The 22,083-nt window shown below is 34.4% G+C and overlaps 2 protein-coding genes across 2 annotated transcripts; both read right to left on the bottom strand.

The window, feature by feature from the left end:
- Nucleotides 1-5,911: 5,911 nt before the first annotated feature.
- On the bottom strand, nucleotides 5,912-7,444 carry LOC131938116 (uncharacterized). Its single transcript, XM_059296019.1, has 2 exons — nucleotides 7,338-7,444; nucleotides 5,912-6,958 (listed from the first exon to the last, which is right to left on the bottom strand). Exon 2 carries the CDS (start codon nucleotides 6,949-6,951, stop codon nucleotides 6,136-6,138), a length of 816 nt encoding a protein of 271 aa, XP_059152002.1. The 5' UTR covers nucleotides 6,952-6,958; nucleotides 7,338-7,444; the 3' UTR covers nucleotides 5,912-6,135.
- Nucleotides 7,445-16,006: 8,562 nt separating this feature from the next.
- Nucleotides 16,007-20,069, bottom strand: LOC131938159 (uncharacterized). The gene is made up of 2 exons (XM_059296077.1): nucleotides 19,947-20,069; nucleotides 16,007-17,209 (listed from the first exon to the last, which is right to left on the bottom strand). Exon 2 carries the CDS (start codon nucleotides 17,205-17,207, stop codon nucleotides 16,023-16,025), a length of 1,185 nt encoding a protein of 394 aa, XP_059152060.1. The 5' UTR covers nucleotides 17,208-17,209; nucleotides 19,947-20,069; the 3' UTR covers nucleotides 16,007-16,022.
- Nucleotides 20,070-22,083: the final 2,014 nt, after the last annotated feature.

Below are 22,083 nucleotides of genomic sequence, written 5' to 3'. Positions count from 1 at the left end.
CCTCAAGTTTTTGATTTGCACCCCCCCCCCCCCTCAAACTTTCGATTTGCACCCCCCCTCAAGTTTTTCTCTATATATTTTGCTATTTTTTGCCTTGGTGTCACCCCCCTAAATGGTGTCACCCGGTGCGGTCCGCACGCCCCCCCCCCCCCTCGCTACGCCCCTGCAGTTGTATAATATACTTTCAAAAATGTATAAAGAATTAGATATTATTATATTGCGGGGGAGGAGAGGGGGAAAATATATTGTAATGGACCATACTGGGCGACCATTTCCTATTGAGGATAATACCATTTCCAAAGTTTAAGTAACTAACAGGAATTTTATCTTATCAAACATATCTGGCGCTGCAATTACTTTTAACTAAAAAATGTGATAATATATTTACTATTGGGTTTACGTCACGAATTTCCATTTCTGCATTGTATCGTGGTTTTGTGCAGGAAGAGGTGGGTAATTGCTAAAAACGAATTAAAATATTCGTGGTTACGTTTCTAAGAAATTGATATAGCCTGTACTAAGTAGTGTCAAATATTAGAGTTTTAAGTTTGTGAGGTGGGGTAACCCAGAAGTATTGTGCAATTTCTTGCCTCAAATGACCCCGCATCTATCTTAGCACCCTGAGTCTGTTGATCATGCTTCCTTCACAGAGTCATTACGGGCACGAGTTGAACCGACAGTCAAGCCACACCTGTGTCTCCTTTTAGTAACCTTGTGACCTGGCGCAACCCCGGCTACAAAATGAGTACTATGCGTCAACACTCGTTTTAAAGAACGCTCTACATTGGCTAAGTTACTAAACCTTACATGTGGCGGAGCATTACAAAGGAATATAAGAAAAAACTAAAAATAAAAAGACGATACTTTAATGGATTTAAGTGTTAGATTATTAAAGTGCTCATGGTCTAAATTCATGAGTTAAAATTAATATTGATAGCATGGTCAGATCGATGCTCAGCCAAAATATGTGATTTTAAACAACAATTAGGGGTCGGCTGGTCGAGTCGGTAAAGCTCATGGTTGCTAAACCGAAAAGTCTCGAGTTCGAACCCTCGGGCAGATGAGGCTCGTTAGCTGGGGACAGCCACTCTTCTAGAACAGACCACTCCAAAATAAAACAACTGCTGCCTTGTAGTTTGTTCTTGGTTGGACACAGGCTATGGAAGCAAATCCAAAAAGAAAAGCAGGCTGAAATCGGAGTCAATGGCCTCAATGGCGCGTAACTAGTTGACACGTATACTTAATTGTGAAGGAAGCATGCTAGAGTCGGCAAAGCTCATGGTTGATACATTCGAAAAAAAAGTCTCGAGTTCAAAACCATCTGGCAGATAAGGCTCGATCCCTCCCAACACAAAAAATTAAGAACGAAGAAGAAGAAGAATATTGAAAGTTTTTAAAAACAATTTTCATTTTACTTAATTAGATTATAATTTTCAATTAAGAACATTACATAAAATTTAAAAAAAAAAGTGCATCATCGGTTATAAAATAATTGTGTCTGAAATGTATTTGCATTTTGTCCTTGCGTCCCTTGATTTGGAAAACACAGTTACTTCCCTTTAAAAAACCATTAAATCGGGGGAGAAAGAATTTACTTTTTATTACTTTGTTTTGGTGTTAGGAAAAAAAAATTACATTAATAGCGGGGATTGATTACGTGCAATGTCGTTGGTATTTTTAATACTATACACTGAACATACTGTTTACTAATTATTTTTTTAAATCAATAACAGTTAATAAGTCAGGTCCTACAAATCCTATATGTTTATTTGTTTCCATTTACGGATAAGCTTTTTGGCGCCCCGGGCCTTCCCGTGTTCGCTATGGTACCTACGTTCGAGTATGAATAAGTTAGGTACTATAGTCGTTTACTGAGTGGAATCAGGCGGTTACGCCGCATATCGTCATGGTGCGATTTGGCGCCCCGGGCTAGATTGTGGACACTATGAGTTTATATTTGCGTTTGTTTTTTCTTTGTGTTTGAGTTTGGGTTTGCGTTTGTGGTTGTGTTTGCGTTTGGATTTGGGTTTCGGCTTGGGTCTGGGTTTGTTTTCATTTGCTTTTTTTCTTTGCGTTTGTGTTTTCGTTTGCTTTTTTCTTTGCGTTTGGTTTTCTTTGTGTTTGTGGTTGTGTTTGTGTTTGTTTTTGTGTTTTCGTTGGTGTTTGTATTTGTGTTTTTGTTATGTTTGCGTTGTTTTTTGTGTGTGTTTTGGTTTTGTTTGGTTGTGGTTCTGTTTGTGTTTGCGTTTGGATTTGTTTTCGTTTAATTTTTTGTTTGCGTTAGTGTTTGTGCTTTTTTTGTGTTTGTGGTTGTTTTTGTCTTTGCGTTTGTTTTTGTGTTTTAGTTTGTGTTTGTTTTGTGTTAGTGTTATGTTTGCGTTTTTTTGTGTGTTTTGGTTGGTTATGGTTAGGGTGGGCAATGCCGGGTAAATGCTGATTACTAAACACACAAGTTATGGTCCTTTACAGATACGTTTTTCAGAGATGCCAGTGCAGGGCCTGCCCGTGACGGCTAGTACGTTTATATAATTTGAATGTCAGTAAAAAATATTACACCTCTTAAAAATATCAATATGTAATTAGTTGACAAAACCCACATTCAAAGGTGCTTTCGTTTGATGTATACGACAAGAAAACAGCAAACAAAGATAATTAATTTGAAATCTAGTAACATTGATACCACAAGCACATATTTGTATGTATCCTCAATATATTTTTAAACTATATTTTTTTTCTTTTCTTTTAATATGTCTGATAGTGGCGTAAAAAGAATCGTCTCGAGGGTGTGGGATTCAAAACTATATTTTATGTTTATATTTATACTAGCCGTTCCGGCCCCGCTCTGGCCTCTGTTAAGGACTATTACATGTGTGTTTAGTAATCATCATATACCTGGCATTGCACACCCTAACCAGAACCAACAGAAACCAAAATAAATAAAAAACAGCAAACATAACACAAACACAAATACAAACACAAACGAAAAAAAACGCAAACACAAACACAAAAGCAAACAAAAGGCAAACGAAAACAAACCCAAATCCAAACGCAAACGCAAACACAAGCCCAACCACAAACCAAAACTCAAACACCAAGAAAACACACGCAAACATAAACGTAAAGTGCTGACAGCCTAGCCCGGGGCGCCAAATCGCACCCTGCTGAGGCGCCAGTGAAAACGCCTGATTCAACTTAGTAAACGATTATAGTACCACAAATTATTTTTAATCTAATGCGTTCACTTAAACGAATGTAGGCGCCATAGTGAACACGAGAAGGCCCGGGGCGTCAAATAACACTCTGTCGGGGCGCTGTCCGGATTCGACTCAGTCAAAGACTATAGATAAAAGTAAACATAGAATACATTTAAGAGCTGACTTCTAAACTGTTATTGATTTTTTTTAAATTGCTGTACAAAGCAAAGTCATCTAACAGAAACTTTGAACAATGATCTTTAAAGAAATTGTTTATTCGATCTTGCATTTACAATCGAGAACGTAGTAATACTTTACACTGCTAAATGTACTATTGAAACGTCTGCTTAAAAAAGTACGCACTATGGTTAGGTAAAAAAAAAGACGACGTTCATGTTTCGTGCGACAGACAAAAGCGAATTCCCCTTTGCGTGCAAAAAAACAGACAAAAACGAATTCCCAAAAAAGACAAAAAGGTGTCTTTTTTACGCCAACTGTCTTTGATTAAAAATAATAATTACTAAACAGTACGTTCAGCGTATACAATAAATAAAAGGCAATATTTAAAATATCTACCACATTGCACTTGATCAACCCATGCTAATTATGTAATTATTTTTGTTCCCAACACCAAAACAAAGTAACTAAAAGTTAAAAAAATGAATGTTTACAAAGATGTTAAGTTTTTTGTCGTTACACAAAAAAAAATTTAAGCTTCGATTATATGTGCTAATCTTAAAAGATTTCCTAGAATTTGTTGACTTAATGATGAGTTCAGGGGCGAGTCAGTAGGTTTAATTTTCTCCATAAATGATTTTTTTTCTTTTTTGGTAAAGTAAAATTGCTATTTTATGAGACTCACATTGGGGGTGCTCATATGACACACCTCTCTATTGTCTTTTTCAGTTTGAAAATGAAATTTTCGAAAACTTTCTCAACCTATGTAGCCATGAATACTGAAAATTGACAAAACATTTTTGCTTGCTGGAAATTTTAAAAATTCGCCAAGACGCATGATATTTTCCAATAAATAGAATAATTTATCATTTGCTATAAAATCTCCTTTATCATTTGCGTAAGAAACAAGCGAAAATGCTGAATTTATAAAATGTCATGATGTAATCTTCTTTGATTTAATAAAGTAGTTTTTAATTTCACTTTTCCATCCGCCATCATTGAAATGAATTTAAATAGCTTGAAGTACTGAAAAATACACATTATAAAAACAGTATGCGCATTTAAAATCGCTGTTTAATCAATTCCTTTTTTCACAAGCTTTTATTTAACTCATCTCTTCATCAGTCGTCAGTCTGTCGTCACTCTAGATCGAAACGCCCGAGCGAAATTACTAGCACTTCTAACTGATAGATACGTTTCGTAGTTTGAACGTGGGTCAGGACATGAAGACAATGCAACATGACATTAAATTTGACTTTATTGGATGACTAATTAATTTTTAATGAATTAATTGAGATTTTGACCAAATTAGTAGGCAGTTCAATCCAACTACTCCACACGCGTCATCACGTTCAATACGTGCTGTCGGTACCCGTTACACGTGAATTACAGGCCTATATATTTTAATATTTATATATGTTTGAGAAATATCAGATACATTTAAAATTACATCGGCTACCAATACCTATTAGGAAAATAAAAACCAAATTATAGACTATGGATTATTAGTCAACAGAACAACATATTAAATCCACACACTGATTGATAGACGTAAGTGATTCCGTTAAAAACCCGGCTATTGAATGGTCATTATGTTGTTTTTTAAAAGTAATTTGTATTAGTTTGACCGATAAAATTGTATATATTTCATAGCGTACGTCTTAATACGTAGATTTATAGAATCTAGATCTAAATAAAATTCGAATGAAATAGTTCAGTTTTTATATTCTAAAATCGGAAGATGACACCATTAGTGTTGTTTTTTTTTTTACAGTGAAAACATGTGGCATGTGACGTCATTGTTTAATGCGTTCTTGTCAAAACTATAAACACTTTTTCAGGTTGTATAATAAAAACTGTGTTTCTCCTTTATTTTTATTATTATTTTTTAATTAAATTGTACGTTATACATTTTAAAAAACTAACATTATTTTTAACAGAAGTCCGTATCCAGTTTTCCATATATCGCTGAAGATACTGATCTCATACTCTGTGAAAGTATTTTGATGAAAGAGTGAGAGAGAGAGAAGTACGCAAATGGGCTTTTGTATATTAGGATAATGGATCGCAGAGAGTAATGTCTGGAAAATTCAAATCGATATTTTGAAATTGTGATATATATGGTTTATTAAGATAAAATATAAAGCTTTTAAACATATAAGACAAGGCATAATACAAAAAAGTACACATTATATAACTCATGTAGGCCTATATGCTTAGACTACTATAACGATAAATAGCTGGATTGTTAATGAAATATTATTGCTATAAAGAAAGCCTTGTTGTAATGAGTTAAATATGACCGTCTCTAAAACTGTGTTGAGGAATGATATAACACCCCGTCTGTCTGTAATACGGGAATAATTTTGAATGTGCCCGTCTTCCGGTGTGTAATAATTTGGCAAATTAAAATAATTATATTCGCTAACTTTAATATAAGTTTATTTACACTTCCTGTACAATTAATGCTATAGTAAAAACATATTTGAAAACAAAATATAGCTTATTTAAGTAAAACACTGTTTGTAGAACATTGAATTAAAATAAAACATTACAATTTTTTAATTCAGTTTACATTTGTTTATCTATAAGATATACCTCTACACAGTAACAATGCGACCCTCGTAAACAACCACATATTTAAACAGGGTAAATTCAATAGACAACATTTCTTGTGTTTACTTATCATTCATGAAAAAAGAGGAAAGTAAAGCAGACATAGCATTATAAAAGATTATAAATGATTATATAGAGCTTTATAAATTTACCAAAATTTTAGATAATGATACCATTTTCTTGGCGGATTATTTTTTTTGATACAAAAACACACCAATACCAAAATCATAACAGCACCTAAACAAACATAACGACAAGTTACTTTAAAACGCCATCTTTGTGGTAAATTCAATTTACACTGATCAACACCTAAAATGCCTCTGGTGTAGGGACCATCTTGTAACATGTCCACTTTATAGGGGCCAACACGTAACTCATCAACCTTATCCATCAGCTGCTTCACCATGCTCTGTTTATCTTGTGCTTTGTTGTTGAACAACACATACCTGTGGCCAAAATCATCAAACAGTGACGCTATGTCTCCTATTTGTAATGCATACCAGTCATCAAACGACCAGCGTTTATCCTGACAATCTCTTTCAAAATCATCCCCATGGGTAAAAACTAAAACTCCCCACTTTCTGAAGACTTCTTCACCGAACACATGTTGAATTCTCTCCACGGTGTCCTTCTCTAGTTTAGTGTATCTGGAGCCATACTTCATAACAATCACAAATGCTGTAATACCCTCATTTGGTATAGCCTTTCGTATGGCCTCAACCAGGGAAACATTGTTACATTGTTTGTCAATGTCAAAGCACCCTATACCTTTCCCATCAATAGCACTAATACCATTTATATTCCCGTTTCTAAAATCGCTTGTACCAATGCCCAAGCAGAGATTATCATCAATTTTGATAGAACTCTCTGGTTTGTAACCCATTTCTTTCGACAGAATTGAACACCATGTTGAGGTTTTTCCGCAGCCATCTCTACCAACAACAAAAATGTTAGCCCTATGCATTTGTGACCTGTTCAGAGAAAACAGGCAAATAAATAATACAGTCAACATACTCAGTTAGACACACTCTAACAACACACAACAATAAACTGTCCGCTAAACTCGGCGATGTTTCAATTATATAATTTGTATTGTTACAATAAATTTTCTGAGATCTTTCATCCATATATAAATTATTAAAAAATAATATATAAATTACACACACACACACACATATATGTATATATATATATATATATATATATATATATATATATATATATATATATATATATATATATATATATATATATGTGTGTGTGTGTGTGTGTGTGTGTGTGTTTGTGTGTATGTGTGTTTGTGTATACACATTAGTATAATTAACAAGTTATTCAAAAATAACAACTTACTTTTTATAGAGATTGTGTGACACAGTACGCAGAAGAAAATATCAGATCTGAATCGTTTAAGAACTTTTCTCCGTTTGAAACTACAGCCGTCTTGGCACAACGCCAACTCTCCTACCGTATGATGGGCTGGCGTATTTCTACACGGTCCTTGATCCTATTCAACAGCCAATTTTTCGCGAAAATGTTTTTTTCACAGGAAGTGAACTAAACGCTTCTTCGCGGAGTAATCTATTCTTGTTGAAATACAATTATATTTAAAGCATAGATAACTATTTCAAAAAGTTTAATTTAAAAAGCGATACGTAGTGTGCAGAGCATTTCATTTTTGTAATAGATTGAGTTAATTGTGAGGTCAAGGGAACTCACTCTTCTGTATTAGTATTATATTTATATTGTTATCTTGAGTGATGTCCCTTGTGCATTTACTTCCGTCCTCTCTGTGTGTTACCATCGTGAGGTAGTTAGACCCATTAAATGTGTTATATACAACCACAGGCTTCTGTCGTCAATCTATTATAACTGGCGACGAAGGATAAACATCTACTAGAAAGAGCACCTACTTACGCAAAAAAGAGGTTTGCTAGAGCTTATTAGCTAATTATTTCTAGAATTATGGCGCTGTATGGCCAAATAAAAGAATTTGATGCGAATGATGAAATCATTCAAGATTACCTAGAGAGGTTAAGCTTTTACCTAGAAGCAAACAACGTGACGATAGAAGCCAAAAAGAGAGCTGTTTTGTTAACAGTCATAGGGCCTCAACAATTCAGGCTACTAAAGGACTTATGCGCACCAGCTAGTCCAGATACCAAGAGCTTTAACGAGCTGAGCAAATTGCTAACAGACCACCATGCGCCCACCCCATCAAAGTTTCTATGTCGAGCTAGATTTGACAGTAGGACTCGTCAACCAAACGAGTCAATATCAGAATATGTTGCTGCTTTACGTCATTTAAGTAGATTCTGTGAATTTGGAGAAACGCTGTCTGACAGACTATGTGAAAAGTTTGTGACAGGTGTAAACAGCCCTGATATTCAAAGAAAGTTGCTGCTCGAGTCAGATCTAACATTAGAAAAAGCAATACAACTTGCAACTTCAATCCAGCAGTCATCAGATGCGGCGAAATCTTTAGCACCTTCAGAGATCCATGCAGTAAACAGCAGGTTAGTCAATAAACATCAACCCCATCAGAGCATTCCAACTTATGCTAAACAGCCTGCTCGTTCAAATCCTAGATCTAAATCTAGTAATAATTATCAAAAATGTCATCGATGCAAAGGTCCCCATGCATCTCATCGGTGCAAGTTCAAGTTAGCAACTTGTTATAAGTGCGGTAAGCAAGGTCACATTGCCAAGGCCTGCTTTGCAAAGTCTTCGTCTGTTGCTAAATCTAGCCAGTCAAGACAGTACCGCAACCAAAAGCAGCACTATGTTAACTCTCACCAAGACTACCTAACCCAACCAATGAACCACTCTACCTGTGAAAATGCTCAAATTGATTTGCAGCCGGATTTCAACCTGTTCTCTGTTAAATCAATAAGTCATGCTCCCATCAATGTACAAGTTAATATCAACGGTAAGAGCATTAGCTTCCAACTTGACACTGGAGCATCTCTAACAGTCATAACAAAGAAAGATTTTGACGCTGTCACAGGAGGATCAGTGTCTCTACAGCCGTGTCACAAGTGTCTAACAACATACACTGGTGACAATGTTCCGGTAATAGGAGAGTGTATGGTTCATGTAAGTTATAATGGTCAAAGTGTTAAACTTCCTCTTCTTGTGGTTGAAGGAAATGGACCGCCATTACTAGGTAGGAACTGGTTAAGTGATCTTAAGTTAAATTGGGAGAGTATTTGTTCATTGAAGAATGTAAAAGAATCTAGTCTTACTTCACTAGATAAAGTTATATCTGAAAATAAATGTGTTTTTGGTAACTCTGGATTACTAAATGATAGAACAGTGAAGATAAGCATTAAAGACACAAATCCAAGATACTGCAAAGCTAGAGTTCCACCTTATGCAATGAGGAATAAAATTGAAAATGAGCTAAGTAGATTGGAATCTAATGGCATTATAAAGAAGGTAGACTATTCCGATTGGGCGACACCCATTGTGCCAGTGTTAAAGAAGGATGGTTCTATAAGAATTTGTGGAGATTACAAAACTACACTGAATAAGCAAATAGAGCTAAATAGGTACCCTATACCTAACATTGAGGAAATTTCTTTGAATTTGGCAGGAGGAGACAAATTCACTGAATTAGACTTTAGTCATGCTTACACTCAACTAGAACTGCATCCAGATTCAAAAGTCTATACGACAATAAACACACATAAAGGACTCTACCAATATGAAAGACTATGTTTTGGTATATCATCTAGCCCTGGAATTTTCCAAGCTGTCATGGACAGTATTTTTAAGGACATTCCAAATGTTTGTGTGTACTTTGACAATGTGTACATAACTGGTAAGAATGACACTGAACATCTTAAAACACTAGATAAAGTCTTGAAAATTGTTAGTGAAAAAGGTTTAAAGATAAACAAAGATAAATGTCAATTCATGCTGACAGAAATTAGTTTTCTTGGTTATATATTAAGCAAGCAAGGCATCAGACCTCAACCTGAGAAAACAAAAGCCATTAAAGAAGCACCCAAACCTGTAAATACCCAACAGCTAAGAGCTTTTTTGGGCTTGATAAATTACTATGCAAAGTTCATAGGGAATCTGTCTGGTAAACTATCACCACTGTACAAGCTGCTACAGAAAAATGCAACTTGGCACTGGGGTAAACAACAAGAAGCTGCTTTTAATACAGCAAAAGAGGCTTTGTCTGCTGACACCTTACTAACTCACTATGACCCAGGGAAAAGACTTATATTAACATGTGATGCTTCACCAGATGGTGTAGGAGCAGTCTTGTCCCACATGGATGAGAAGGGTGACAGACCCATTGCTTTTGCCAGTAGATCTTTGAACCAGGCTGAGAAAAATTATTCTCAGTTAGATAGGGAAGGCTTAGGCATCATTTTTGGTGTTAAGAAATTTCATAAGTTTCTGTTTGGTAGGAAGTTCACCATCTTTACAGATCATAAACCATTGCTAGGTTTATTTGGAGAAAACAAAACCCTACCTGAGCATGCCTCACCAAGAATTCAAAGATGGGCTATCACACTAACTGCATACAATTATGAATTGAAATACAAACCTGGATCTGAGAATAGTGCAGATAGTCTTAGTAGATTACCTTTAAAAAACCAAAGCCTGAGCTATGTACCAGAAGATGTATTTGTTCTCTTCACTATCATGGATAACTCCAATATAAATGTGAATGATATTAAGAGAGAAACACAAAAAGATGAGTGCTTAATAAAAGTATATGAGTACTGTAAAAATGGTTGGCCTGAAGAGTCTGTGAATGATGAATTAAGGCCATATTAAATAAGAAATAAAAACCTTTGTGAAGATAATATAAAAAATGGAGAAGATGCAGTCCATTATCAGTCAGAGTTGCCTAAACAAAGTATTTGTAACTTAATAAATGATTATGGTGATATGGCAATTTCAAATGTTTTAAAGAGAATACATTAGTAAGAAGGAATGTGATCATCAAACAACGTTGCTAACATCATTAGCACTTACAGAAACTAAAAGGGTAACATCAAAAGAAAAAAAGATTTTTGCCATTGAATACACCCACTTCAAATACTGGATCACAGTTGCAAAGTGATATTGTCCAGGATATTACTTTTAAACAGTATGTTTGGTTACGGAAAAAGCACTATCAGATTACCTGAGAAAATTGATCAATCAAAGAAATCTATGTCAGTCAAGGATCTGAATAACAGCATAATACTTTCAGATGCCAATTAAAAAAAAGTAAATCATGACAGAACACACATTGAAAGAGAATTTGGTGTTAATGAGAATGTGTATCTAAGAAACTATGGGAGAAGGGAAAAATGGATACCAGGTCAAATTGTTCAATGTACAGGACCTGTGTCTTATAAAGTAAAAACAAATGATGGACTTATTGTCCGTAGACATGCAGACCAGTTAAAAATAACTTGTGCAGATAATAAGTGTGAATCTGTCAATCCCACCAAGTCTGATCAGTTCACACCAACTCAGTTTGTTCCACAACCAAGTTCTGTTGATATGAGTGAACCAAGTTGTCTAGAGTTAGAAAATGTAAATTCTGGAGTTAATAATTTAAATCCTAGACCTCCTGAGATAGAGAATCCAAATGGTCAGAATATTGAGTCACCAAATCAAAAGCCACTGAGAAGGTCAAGCAGGACAATCAAAGTCCCAAATAAGTTAGACCTATGATTCTAAAGGTCAAAAGGACTTTGACATCATTGTTTTGTATTTTGATTATGTTGTAGCATATTGTGCATTGTTTGTAAGGATGTAATCTACCATAATGTTCATGTTACAATATAATTGGTGATTTTAGGATACTATCAATTGTTCTATTGAGAGATGTGTTATTGTGTTCTAAGGGTAAAGGGATGTAATAGATTGAGTTAATTGTGAGGTCAAGGGAACTCACTCTTCTGTATTAGTATTATATTTATATTGTTATCTTGAGTGATGTCCCTTGTGCATTTACTTCCGTCCTCTCTGTGTGTTACGATCGTGAGGTAGTTAGACCCAATAAATGTGTTATATACAACCACAGGCTTCTGTCGTCAATCTATTATAATTTTGTTCTTAGAGACGTAACAACCTGTACAAGTTGGGTTGTAATATAAGTGCCATTGCAACTCTTGCTGCTAAATAACGATATCTGATGAAGTTACACTTTTAATATTGCAATGTATCAATTAACATCTTGATGGAATGTAGCTAAAGATTACTGAGCATTATTGAGCATAATATGAACTTAAAATCTGCTGTATTTTATTTATGCGTCAGTGCTTTTCTCTTCACTGTTCTTAACCATTTTCGAGGAAAAACGTTAGACAGGTGTCATTAAATACCTTAGATGCAAGACCTGCTGTTATTCCATGAATTGTCAAGCCCGCTGAACCGGTTCGTCGTATTTCATTCAGAGTTCATACTAGTGAGAGATGGTGGAAGGGGGGGGGGGGAAGGGGCAATCGGAACTTCTGGAGCGGTGGGGTAGATAAACGAGGTCTGGAAGAAATTGTTCGTATTTCAAAGCACAAAGATCGTAACTCAAAGATCGCTTATTTTAGGAAACACGTATTTCGAGTTAAATAGTAGACACATTTTTAAAAAGTGCAATAGAACATTCAAGAGATTTCCCAATGAAGTTGTTCATTTGTGTCCATCAACATAAAGGTAAATTTAGTTAAGGCAGAGCAAAAAGGCTGCACCATAATAGCATGTTTTTTTTTCAAGAAAGGCACATCTTTCTGTATTTGCAGTTCTATACGTACAGTTATATATTTTTATTTTTAAATTTTAGATCCAACGTTAGTTTGTTTGCCACAAATTATTTTTGTAAATTTGAATAAATGTGTCTTGTAAAGGACTTTTGTTTAAAACTTGTATTACTTTTATTATGTAAGGTTTGTCCATAAACGACATTACACGCACACGAGATAGGGTCGTAATTTCGTGACGATGTGTGATGAGTGGAAAAGGGTATTACTTGACACTTTTGCATTTTGAAAAAGTATTGTAAGCAGCTAAATTTTAGCCGTTTGTTCGCGTTTTAGAAACTGCATTTTTGTAAATTCATTGATACTACTTAATGTGGCTGAGCTAAGCTAATAATTTAAAAAAAGTAATTTATGTTTTAAAAGAAATTATCCAACATATTTAAGGGGGGGGGGGTGCCTGTAGGGTGAGGAGCGACTACAAATTGACGGTGGCGGGGGGCTCTGGCTTTTTCTGACGATTTGTGACGGTGGTGGGATGGGATTTAAAACTTGACAGAAAAGTGTGACGTTATGTGAGAATGATCCCAAATGAATCATTTAATGTTGGAGTTCATTTACATAGGTGTGCACACTAATAACAATTTTGACACAAAACAACATACTCAAGAATATCGGTTCTCTTCATAGAAGTTAGTTCACGCCAATGTAAATAGTTTTCTTTGTTTGAAAGGCAAACTTAAATAGAACGATTATTAAACAATATAAATTTGGACGGTTGAAACTTAATTTGTTTCTATTAGTACATACAGAAATGATAGAAACAAATTTATAGATATTAGCACTTAGGCCTGTAGATTATTCAATATCATGATGAGCTAAGAATTCCAATATTATTTTAAACAAATTTTAAAACATGAATTTAAAATAGCATTTATAATACATAAAAGAAAAACATATTTTATCGATAACAAATTTATTTTACTAACGCCCATGATTGTATACATTGATGAATAACTCAAATATCGTGCAAAATATTTTCTTAGGTATTATATTTAAAGTTTTAAAAGACACATGTTTATAAAAGATTTATTTAAATAAATTAGTTTAATATTTAATGAAAAAATAATAAAGACCTGGTTTCTATTTCGGCATAACAGGTTACACGTTAAAACGTGAATTATCACAATATACATTCATTATCACATTCAAATATAATTTTACTAAATAAATCCTCTAAAATTTAGGTACAAACACAGTTCATGACGAAAAACTATTAAAAATAATTTTTAACCAAAAAATATTCATCATACTTAACTAACAATGTATTTTCTAAATAAAATGTAAGAATTTTACAATCCATAAAATGATGCATTTTCAACTTGTAATTACCTCTATAACATCAGTTAAATTCCGAATTAAAAATTGTCTGTAGAAATTTCCATTCTTTTGGCACAATTTGATGATGTTATTTCTAACCACATTATTGTCTATCTTGAAAGTGATATTGATTCAAAATTGCCCACCATACTTTTGCTTATTATTCATATAAGTAAATTTTTTTGTTTTTAACAAGACTCAACATAAATACATTTATATAAGCAGAATGCTGACTTAGACAGACGAAAGTTAAAACAAAGTCTAAGAACATTCGTCATAAAAATTATTTAATACGCACGTCTGTAAACTACTTCACTACTCACGAATGTCAACGAAAATTGTATACCTATAAATTGTATTAAACGAAATCAGCAATTTAGCCAAGAAGTCTAATAGGCTATGACTGAGGTGTCAAAGTAGTTTAGTAGGCCAGGGATCGGGCAACAATGAACTCGAAGGTAGAATAGATGAACGATGCTTTAATTTGTGTATCAGAAAACAGAGGCGTATGTACGCCCAACGTGTACTTTAATGTGGTTTTGATAATAAGAAATACATGAAACTAAATTAAAGAATTACATGTATTAAAAAATTATTTTTAAAAAATAACATAGAAGCTATTAGATAAGATTCCTTTCTTATTGTGTAAAGTTAAACGGTGAAAGACTGTAGCTGATGGGTGCCTACTGCATGTACAGCTGATAACACGTAAAGATACTGCCGTTATACGTGACATCCTACAGGCACTTAAGTTTACAACCTACCAGATCAGCAGGTCACGGCCCACCGTCAGACAAGGTAACTGCAATAACTAGACGAACTCTGGACAGCTGTGTGATTTGTATTCATTAAAAAACCTAAATTTTATCATTGAGCTAAAATCATCCCAAAGTTAAAGATGCCAATAAACAACCGGATACCTAAATATTCAAAAGTCATTCTACAACATCATATTTATATCACGCCATGTTATAAAAATAAAATCAGCAAACCGTAACAATGCCAAAAGTGTGTATAAATATATTGCATTTTATCTTTATGTATTAATCTTTTTTATGTGATCCCTGGTTCGTATAAGAAATACTTTCTTGTATATCAATAAAATACAAAAGACTAGCTCGTATGCAAATACAGGTTTATAAGCCTATTGGTTATTAAAATCATAAAACGTATATGTATAAAGAAAAAGGAACCTGCGTATTTTGCTGGGAAGCAGTTTGTAATTACACGGCGAATGATTTTATAAAAAAAGTGTAAACAATCAATGGTTCTTTTTCTTTCTATTTAGATAGACTAGTAAGACAGAACAAACAAATCATTTTTTAAAATGTTCTTATGTTGTCACATTTCAGGTGTAGCCTCTCTGGTTATTGATATTTTAAAATACAATTATATAGGGACGGATACCACAGAATACACATTAAGTCTACTTACGTTTGAGAATGATGAAATCATATTGTTTAATCTAAATTAAGTTAGAATATAAAGCTTAATTTAAATTTAAAGAAAAAAAAAACTCCCAGCAAAAAGCTAACTTGAACAAAATTACAAGGTATCTAGAGTTGAAACTTTTAGACTAGCATCATATTTTGACCATAAGTCAAGGACAGCTTAAAGTTTTCAAAAGTATAAAATATCTATTATTTGGCATTAGGCGCTACATTGTACTAGTCATCATCTAATATTATATTTAATAATATTTGATTACATTAATTAAACTGTGTTCTCAAACTACCCACCGGTTAAATCCATAGATTCAACATAGGCTACAAATAGACAAACCCATAGGGAAGTAGGTAATTTTTTTTTAAATATGTTGTTTTAATAAACTTGCACAACCAAAATACTTCCTTTAATGATAATTGATTGCAGAGGTAATAAGAAAAAATAAATAATGAATTTTTTATAAAAAAAACCATACGATCACCCCCTTGATTGTATAAGCTCTGAGCTACTTCCATGACAACAAGCTTGTCATTTTGCCTCCGAGCGAACGGCTCAGAGAAAATCGTCCATAAGTCCATATTGTATTAGGGGCGGCAGGATCAGTAAATCGGTGTCTATACAAACGATACAGAATACTGCAACTAAAGTATACAACAAACCCTCCACCAAGTAGGATACCTATCGTCTTGCAAACTACCCACACGTCTTTTTTCGGTTTTTTAGGTCCACCATTGCCTTTCAAATCAGCATCTCGATCTTCGTCGACAGGATTTATATTAATTCTTAAACCGTTTAGTTTCGAATTCAGTGTTAGTACTTCAAGTGACAAACTGTCTTCGAGATCACGAAGAATCTTTGTGCCTTTATCCTCATATCGTATAAGTTCTAACTTTTCTTCTAATTGCTTCTTACACGTTTCAAGTTCCGAAACCAACATCTTTCTATCACTGGCGTATGTGAAGTAGTTTTTCTTTATCTGTGCATGGACAGTCGCGATGAAATCTTTGACTACCTTAATATGCTTTGGACGATTCTCGTTGACGACGATAAAATCGTGTTTAGTTTTGTTTTTGTCAAAGTCAGTTATAGTATAAGTACTAATATTAAGTTTATCTGTTAGAGCGAAAAATTCTTCCCGGGTTGCCGTTTTATCTTTGGTCTTGTTGTTAACTAAAACAATCCTATACTGAACTTCCTCAAAAAGATTTTCAACTTCTCCTGTCTGTCTACGACACCAGTCAACAAATTCAACATTTTCATCTTCGTTGTCAAGTTGAAAATTATCCCCATACGTCATGACAATGACACCTCGTGTTTTGAACACATCCTCACCAAACATGTCTTTAACCCTCTGTACGGCGTCTTTCTCTTGTTTGGTGAATCTCACGCCGTACTTTAGAACAAACACCAGGACATCAAACCCGCCATCTTGTAAAGCTTCTCTTGTGTTTTCCAACAAATCCTCGGCACTACAAGCCAGATCTTCTCCAATGTCCCCAATACCAGTTCCATCTATCACCGTTATAGCTCTGCCTGTAACTGTAGCAGAGTAGCGAAGTATTCTCGTATCATCAGATAGACTACTATGTGGGAGGAAATACAGCCCAGACAGAAAGAAATTTCCGGTTGAACTTTTGCCATTGCCGGTTCTACCAGTTAATAGAAAGATTTTACTTTGTGAATCTGACATCTCTGAAAAAAAAAATATTTGAATACTATTATTTAAAAATATGCTATGTAGTAGCTTATGAATAATCTATATATATAATTCTCTTCATGGGGACCATGCGAGACACCACCAAGACGAAAGCTCAACAGACCAAAACCAGTCTGGTGAGCTGTTTACTATCGTGTCGAGTTAGTGACGGCTATTTAGGGCATATAATTTAGTTTATATCCGATTTTAAACTAAGGGGGAGTTAATAACACGTTCTGCTTGATCTTGTCATTGTCGTCTGTAAACTGTCGTCACTCTTCCATGGTGGAGGGGAGATGAGTGGAAAGCGAGGGTGAGGATAATAGACCTTCACGAGCTACTGATAGTGTTTTGAGGCAAAATATTTTCAGTCGCAGCATTGGTAGTGTCGAATTCACAAAATATGAAGAATCTATCTAAATATATATATATATATCTGTTCATGGGGACCTTGCGGGACACCACTAATGAGACGTAAGTACGCCTAGCAGCACCCTCTCTTCCTCTCTAGTGATATCACTACCCCCCCCCCCCCCCCACCGGTCTCGAGAGCTGTGGTTCACGCTAAATGTTTACAATCGTAGTGAAGGCTATTAGGGGCAGATAATTTAGTTTGAAACTAACGGTGACGGAGAGGAGGTTGGAGGGGGTTGGTGGGGGTGGGGGAGGGGTTGGGGGGAAGGAGGGTGGGGGTATCGTCCTTAACGAGCTACTGATAGTGTTTTAATGCAAATATTTTCGGTGGCAGCATTGGTAGTGTCGAATTCACAAATTATAAATTACTAAAAAGTAGAAAATAAAACAACTAAATATCGGCGTATACTGCTCCGCGGGTCGACTCCTTACATATATAATAATATTTCTTATTGTTGTTTTTTTCTACCTTGGTATATGAAGGGATAGTGTGGTCAGTACTAAGCCATACTTCCTATACTTTTAGTAACATGAGTCAGGTATTCATTATAGCTGGGTAAACTGAAGAACGTCCAACTATCTTGAGACAGGGATCAGAATTTGAAGGCCTTTTATTTAATTAGCAATGAGATAAATTGTTGTAGGGTAAAATTAAAATCAATCTAAAAAAAACCACATAGATATTTTATTAAAAAAACGGAACAAGTAACAATAGATAATATAGTCTATAATGGTGGGGTTTTCAAAATATTTAGTCCTGAATTGAATAATTGATTTTGTCAGAGAGGGTGGGGGTAAATTTTATTTGTTATGTAATATAAAATTAGGTGTAGACGTCTGTGACAATATTATATACCTTTATACAGGCAACAGAGGCGTGGCGAGGGGGGCGGGGGGGAGGTAGGGGCGCCAAAATGGGTTGGAAAAACAAATTGAAAGTTTGAGGGGGGGGGGGGTGTGGAAATCAAAAGTTTGTCCCCTGGCGCCGGGAAGGGTCGCTACGCCTCTGACAGGCAAGGAGCAACTAAGTGTTTCTTTTTTTTTGTACTATACAACTGATGCACCTGCCACAGCATGTAATTTTCTAAAAAATGGTGTCATTTTTTTTAAAATCATTGGGGGTGCAGTGTGTGTGTGTGTGTGGGGGGGGGGGGTCGTCCATCTTTTAAGAATTTTTACTCACCCACCAAGCCGTACTATTCGTCGTCACATGACGTCACAAAAAGTTAAATCTTCATTCCGACAAAATAATAGCATGTGTTCCCTTCAACTCCATTTCTCAATTGGGTTTTGTTTTAAACTGCTATTTATTTGTAAATAATAACTCGGACGAGTCAAGATTACACACTTTGATACATTGTTAAGGAAATTAACCTAAGCAATTTTTTTTTATTGTGACACAGTTCAACTTTTGTTTAAAATATCATTGTAATGCAGGAAAAAAAAAAAGAAAAACATGGTGTTACACTTTCCCTATTTACCGCCCCGACCCCCGTTAGTACAAATTGTCAAAAAGGTCACAGCATGACCTACAGAGTGTGACCTATACCCTACGTATTTCCAAACGACGTTTTTTTTTTTCATAGGAATGCTATTAAATAGTATTACATCTAGATCTAGTCTAGATCTAGATCTAGGTGGTGAATGTTTGGCCATATTCTAACATACATATTTTTTGTTTGTCTAAATTATCACATATTAGGCCTGGGGGTCATCCATAAATGACGCTTTTTTTGACGATTTTTACCTCCCCCCCCCTCCCCTCCGTCACACGTCGTCATAAAATGCCAGACCCCCCCTAAAATGACGTCACACCTCAACCTACAACCCCCCCCCTCAATATTGCAGTTGAATTTTTTAAAAACATCTATTACAATTTATTACAACAGTTATCTAAAACGCGAAATAACGTCTAAAATTTGTTTTCTAACATTGCTTTTTTATACTGCAAAAATGTGACGTCGCAACAGCTGAACCCCTCCCCCTCATCACACATCGTCACAAAATTACGGACCCCTCCCCCCTACGAGTGTGACGATGACCCCCTATATGTGTTAACTAGATATAATATATTCACACATCCTTTAAGAAGTTAAAAATGTAAGTATACAGGGCTAGCAATGTTAAAATGTATACGCCTGCTGTACCCCGATTAGATCAATACACTGTATCCCAGCGTAGCTTGACACACTGGCCTCGTTAGCCGGCACTAGCAAATACATTGTTAGCACAACACACTATCCGACTATAGTGATCGTAGCGTCGTGTTATCTACATAGTAATAGTAAGGCTATTTATTTTTTGTTGTAGGCTACTTACTAGAAGACTGCTGTTGGTTTAACACACACACCCACAGCTTCAACTGTGTTAAAGTATTCTGGTGAACATCGATGTAACAGGTTTCGTAGCAGGACAACACACCGGCCAAAGTTTAATGGACTTGGTTCGTGACCTACTTACTATAAATAGCATACGGGAAAACTAAATATGTTAGGCTACGTGTTGCACTTCAAATAACTGTTATTGCTATTAATAAAAATAATTTTGTTTTCTGTTTTAGCTATTGAAATCAGTTATTGTACACGCTATAGTATTAAATTACAATAATAGCAGTATGAATTAAAATAGTACTTTATTTGTGTTATTATTATAACTGCTATAGTAATTGCCTGTATCATTAACAGCATTATTTTTTATTTATATTATAATCAATATAATTTTTATTCCATTATTATTATTATTATTATTATTATTATTATTATTATAATTATTATTATTATTGATATTATTATTAACATTGATATTTGTGTAATTATTTTTAATTATACTATTATATTACTATTATATTATGCTTTTACCATTTTTACCAGTAATCTCATGATTAACATTATAAATAATATTTTTTTATGTTATTATTATTGTGATTTTTATTAGTTGTAATTATAATAGTGTAAGTATTTATTATTATAAGTATTAGCATTATGTTAATACTAGCAGTAGTACTATCATGCAAGTTAATAAGTATGCCCACACATACCTAACACGCACATTGAATATCATGAATCAAATATAAACATCTTCATCTTTCATCATTCTATATCAAATATTGTGAAATTATATACCGTTTTTTTTAAATTGAATTGTTAAAAATATCGGAAGTATACCATAAGTATTTTAATTTTGGTGTAGGCTACACAAACATAAGGGGCCATCCATAAATGACGTCACGCTTTTTTTTGACGTTTTGTACCTACCCCCCTCCCCTCCGTCACACGTCACAAAAAGCCAGACCCCCCTAAAATGACGTCACACCTCAACCTACAACCCCCCCCCCCTCAAAATTGCAGTTGAATTTTTTTTTAAACATCGATATTTTTCCAAAATCTTGTCTAAATATTACAATTTATTAAAACAGTTATCTAAAACGCGAAATAACGTCTAACATTCGTTTTCTAACATTGCTTTTTTATAATGCAAAAATGTGACGTCGCAACACCTGAAACCCCCCCCCCCCTCCCCCTCATCACACATCGCCACAAAATTACGGACCCCCACTCCACCCTACGAGTGTGACGTCATTTATGGATGACCCCTAACACATCGTTGATGACAAAGCATTTTTATCTTGAGAATGTTCATTTTATTTTTAGACAGGAATGTTTTTACATATAATTCAAAATGTTGTAACATTAAAATTGTACAGTTAAAACATTAACACATAGACGTTATAACTATTAATATTTTAACCCTGTTTAGTTTTTATTATATTATGTACATATAGAAAGATAACAATATTTGAAAAGTATAAAATACATATTAAAAGAGAAAACCCACACAACCGTCAATGTACATATTATTATATTGCCCTTATATATACATACTATATAAAAGCTAATTTTTTTTAAAAACCATTAAAATGCTATTTTAAATGTATAGAAAAAAGTATCAAATTATTAACTTATTTGCATAGTATTGGTGCATAAATATAATTTCAAAAACGAATAATAGCTGTGACGTATTGCAACATATTATAAAAGGATGTGAATCGTTGGTTAGTTATATAACTGTTAGTTATAACACTCAAACTATACTATTGTACTTTTTGCAACTACTACAGTGGCAAACCGAATTGCACACTTCAGACCATAACCTATCTATCCATGACATAATTTTTTCAAAACATCCAGCTTCTCCTAATTGAGTTGCAATCGTCTTGATATGTGAGTCAATGACTTTAATCTCCGATAACAACGTTTCGTCTTTACGTATGTTATTACTTGTCAAACAGCTATATGCTCCTTCCTGTGTCGTCGCTACCTCTTTCATTTTCCTAATCCACATGTTTTACAAACGTAGGAGCGATTGTTTCAAACAATTCTTTTTGAAACCGAGTTTGATCTTAAGACCTGTTGTTAACTAAAACAACCCTGTACTGAACCCTGTACCCTTGGCCTTC

The sequence above is a fragment of the Physella acuta genome, unplaced genomic scaffold (assembly GCF_028476545.2).
Source record: "Physella acuta isolate Inbredline_101_S28 unplaced genomic scaffold, ASM2847654v3 ptg000235l, whole genome shotgun sequence".
Taxonomy (NCBI): Eukaryota; Metazoa; Mollusca; class Gastropoda; family Physidae; genus Physella; species Physella acuta.
Note: the sequence above shows the minus strand (reverse complement) of the source record. Positions and strands in the feature narration are given on the sequence as shown.

Excerpts from the sequence above, each read along its gene's own strand:
- LOC131938116 (XM_059296019.1), bottom strand. The coding sequence starts at position 6,951 with ATGCATAGGGCTAACATTTTTGTTGTTGGTAGAGATGGCTGCGGAAAA.
- LOC131938159 (XM_059296077.1), bottom strand. The coding sequence starts at position 17,207 with ATGTCAGATTCACAAAGTAAAATCTTTCTATTAACTGGTAGAACCGGC.